Source organism: Lathyrus oleraceus, chromosome 6 (genome assembly GCF_024323335.1).
Source record: "Lathyrus oleraceus cultivar Zhongwan6 chromosome 6, CAAS_Psat_ZW6_1.0, whole genome shotgun sequence".
Classification (NCBI taxonomy): Eukaryota; Viridiplantae; Streptophyta; class Magnoliopsida; order Fabales; family Fabaceae; genus Lathyrus; species Lathyrus oleraceus.
This window is the reverse complement of record NC_066584.1, coordinates 41,639,845-41,642,404: the sequence shown is the minus strand read 5'-3', so window position 1 is coordinate 41,642,404 and position 2,560 is coordinate 41,639,845. Positions and strand designations below refer to the sequence as shown.

At 32.1% G+C, this 2,560-nt stretch overlaps 1 protein-coding gene across 1 annotated transcript; it reads right to left on the bottom strand.

The window, feature by feature from the left end:
• On the bottom strand, nt 1-1,493 carry LOC127098628 (abscisic acid receptor PYL8). Its single transcript, XM_051037273.1, has 3 exons — nt 1,189-1,493; nt 694-909; nt 1-621 (listed from the first exon to the last, which is right to left on the bottom strand). Exons 1-3 carry the CDS (start codon nt 1,435-1,437, stop codon nt 403-405), a joined length of 684 nt encoding a protein of 227 aa, XP_050893230.1. The 5' UTR covers nt 1,438-1,493; the 3' UTR covers nt 1-402.
• Between the last annotated feature and the right edge of the window lie 1,067 nt (nt 1,494-2,560).

The window sequence follows — 2,560 nt, the reverse complement described above, 5'->3', positions numbered from 1 at the left end:
TGTAAAGAAAACACAAATTTAAGTAGCTATAGAGTTCTGTTACAAGAATTAACTTCAAGTAAGCAATTCAAAACTTCAACCTGAACATTAAAAAACAAATCTACATACCATGTTTTATATACAACAAAGAGCATAACCACGAATAGAAAAACCGAGCACCTGATATCTATCACTTGTTACTGCACCGGATCGAATCACGTCTCAAAACACTGTTGTTTCTTTAACTACAGAAAAGAGAAACCAACATATATAACAAAGGATAATCAATATAGCAAATGGAAAGAAACACCCTTATGGAGGCGTCTCGATCGCCAGTCCGTCTCCTAGGCCTCCGTAAGGAAAACTGCTGAAGCTTCATCCGTGGCAGCAATGTCTTTGGCAACAACATATATATATAAGATCCTAAATCCGATCAATTCGTTCAGTGCGGTCTTGCAAAGCAATCCCTTCCGAGACATCGGCAAGTGATTTAAGATTGCACTTAATCACAGCTTCAACAAAGTAGCAGGTCTCATCCTTAGTGTTCCCGTCCGGTATATCCACCACAAAAGATTCAATTACCAGTGTACCCGGCCTCCCATCAATAATTTCCGGGTGGAGTGACACCACCGACGAGTAGTTCTGAAAGATAAAATATATCACCACCAATAATCCAGATAACAGAAAAATATATATATACATATAAATTCATACCGTAAGCCTATGATCACCGCCGATGATCTTGATGCTTAGAACATGCTCATTGTCATCAAGAAGCTCCAACCTTTCTGTACTTGTGGTAGCAGGAAGCCCTGACTTAACATCAACTTCTCTTAAACTTCCAATCTCAAGGTTTCCCGTTACAACACATCGGCTTACGAATGGTTTGTACTTTTGCGGCTGATCGAACCTTCTAACCAAAGACCATACCTATATAAACCGAATCTAAACATCACACAAACATAGCATTACACAAAAAGCATTGTCAGCACCACCGTGGCACCAGAGACTTTCTTAAGTTTTTTTATATCGGAAAAATAAAAACAGATTCCAACAACCCTAACAGAATATCTAACAACCCTAACAGAATATATCTAACAACCACAACGATAGATTCGAAAATGAAAACCGTCATACACACTGACACAAATTCAACTCGATGAATGAAAATAAAAAATAAAAAAAATAAAAAAATGAAAGAAGGGTAACCTGAGGAACCGGTGCTCTTATATGCTTAACAAGAGCAGAAGCACACTGATTGTTTCCAGGCTGGTGCCGGTGATGTCTTCTTATAAATTCCATCTCCATGTTACTAAACCTTCCACTTCCACTCCCAATTCCATTCATATTTTCACACCCCAATCCAAAACGCACCGTTTCACCTCGTTCTGCAAAATCGCGTGTGGATTTTAGAACAAGAGTGTGTGATTGGATATTCAGAATCAGAGTCACTACCATAGATCGTGGAAACTACTTACCTTAGAAAATTTTGTTATTATCTCTATAAAGTAAACGAGATAATTAATTAAATTTTAATTTTCGATATTTATTTATTTATTTATTTATTATCAGTTGTTATGTTTGGTAAATTGGGTTGTTATAATTTTGATTATAAAATGGAAAATATCTTAGTTAAAACTGTTTATTTAAATTCAAAGTGGGGTCCACTTATTTAGTGGTAGTATTATTACAAACTAACAGTTTGTTTGTTTTTTGCGTCTCGCTTTCGCTTTCTTCACCAGGCAAGGCATTACCTGATTTGTTTCAGAGGGAATATTCAATGCTTTTGTTATTTTGTCATGTGTGAATTTTTAATTCAATTTAGTACAAAGATACTCCTACTTAATACTTTCATCCATTTTAAAATTAGTTTCACTTTAACAAAGAAATTATGATTTTAAATAAATAGTATTTTACTTCTCACATAATATTAAATTTTGAGTGGGTGTATAACTAAGTTAAATGAATATAAAATATTGATTTAGATTGGTAAATATTAATTTATATTTATATATTGATATACATAAGTTGTTGCTTTTAAAAAAAATATTATTATTATAATTATAATATCTAATTAATATTATATAAATTATTCCTAAAATGTTATATTACATTTTTTATTTATAATAATGAGTAATTCTATTTGATTTTATTGAAGTCTATGTTAGCAGCTTCTTAGTAAAAAAAATTTGGAAAATTGCTTAAGGCACTTGTGGAAAATAAAAAATAATTTTATAATTTAGGAATATGTCCCAAACCCATATAATATATCTATTTTTGACCTACACTCTAAATAATAGATTGAATTATTGCAAAAATATATCTCCATAATCCGAAAATACATTTTCGAAAACATTTTAAAGGTGCCTCCAGGTCTCTTCTCTTCCATTTGAATTGTTTCAAATGATAAAAGACAAAGAAACTAGTTAATAAAATTGGTATATTCCTAGATATTTTATTGAACCTCGTTATTCTGTTTTGAGTTAGAGTTATAAAGTTTTGCCCTGTTTTGTTTGGGAGTAGGGGAAGGATCCATTCTAAATTCACTTATGTGAATGTGTAGCCAATTTCTAATTTGTTC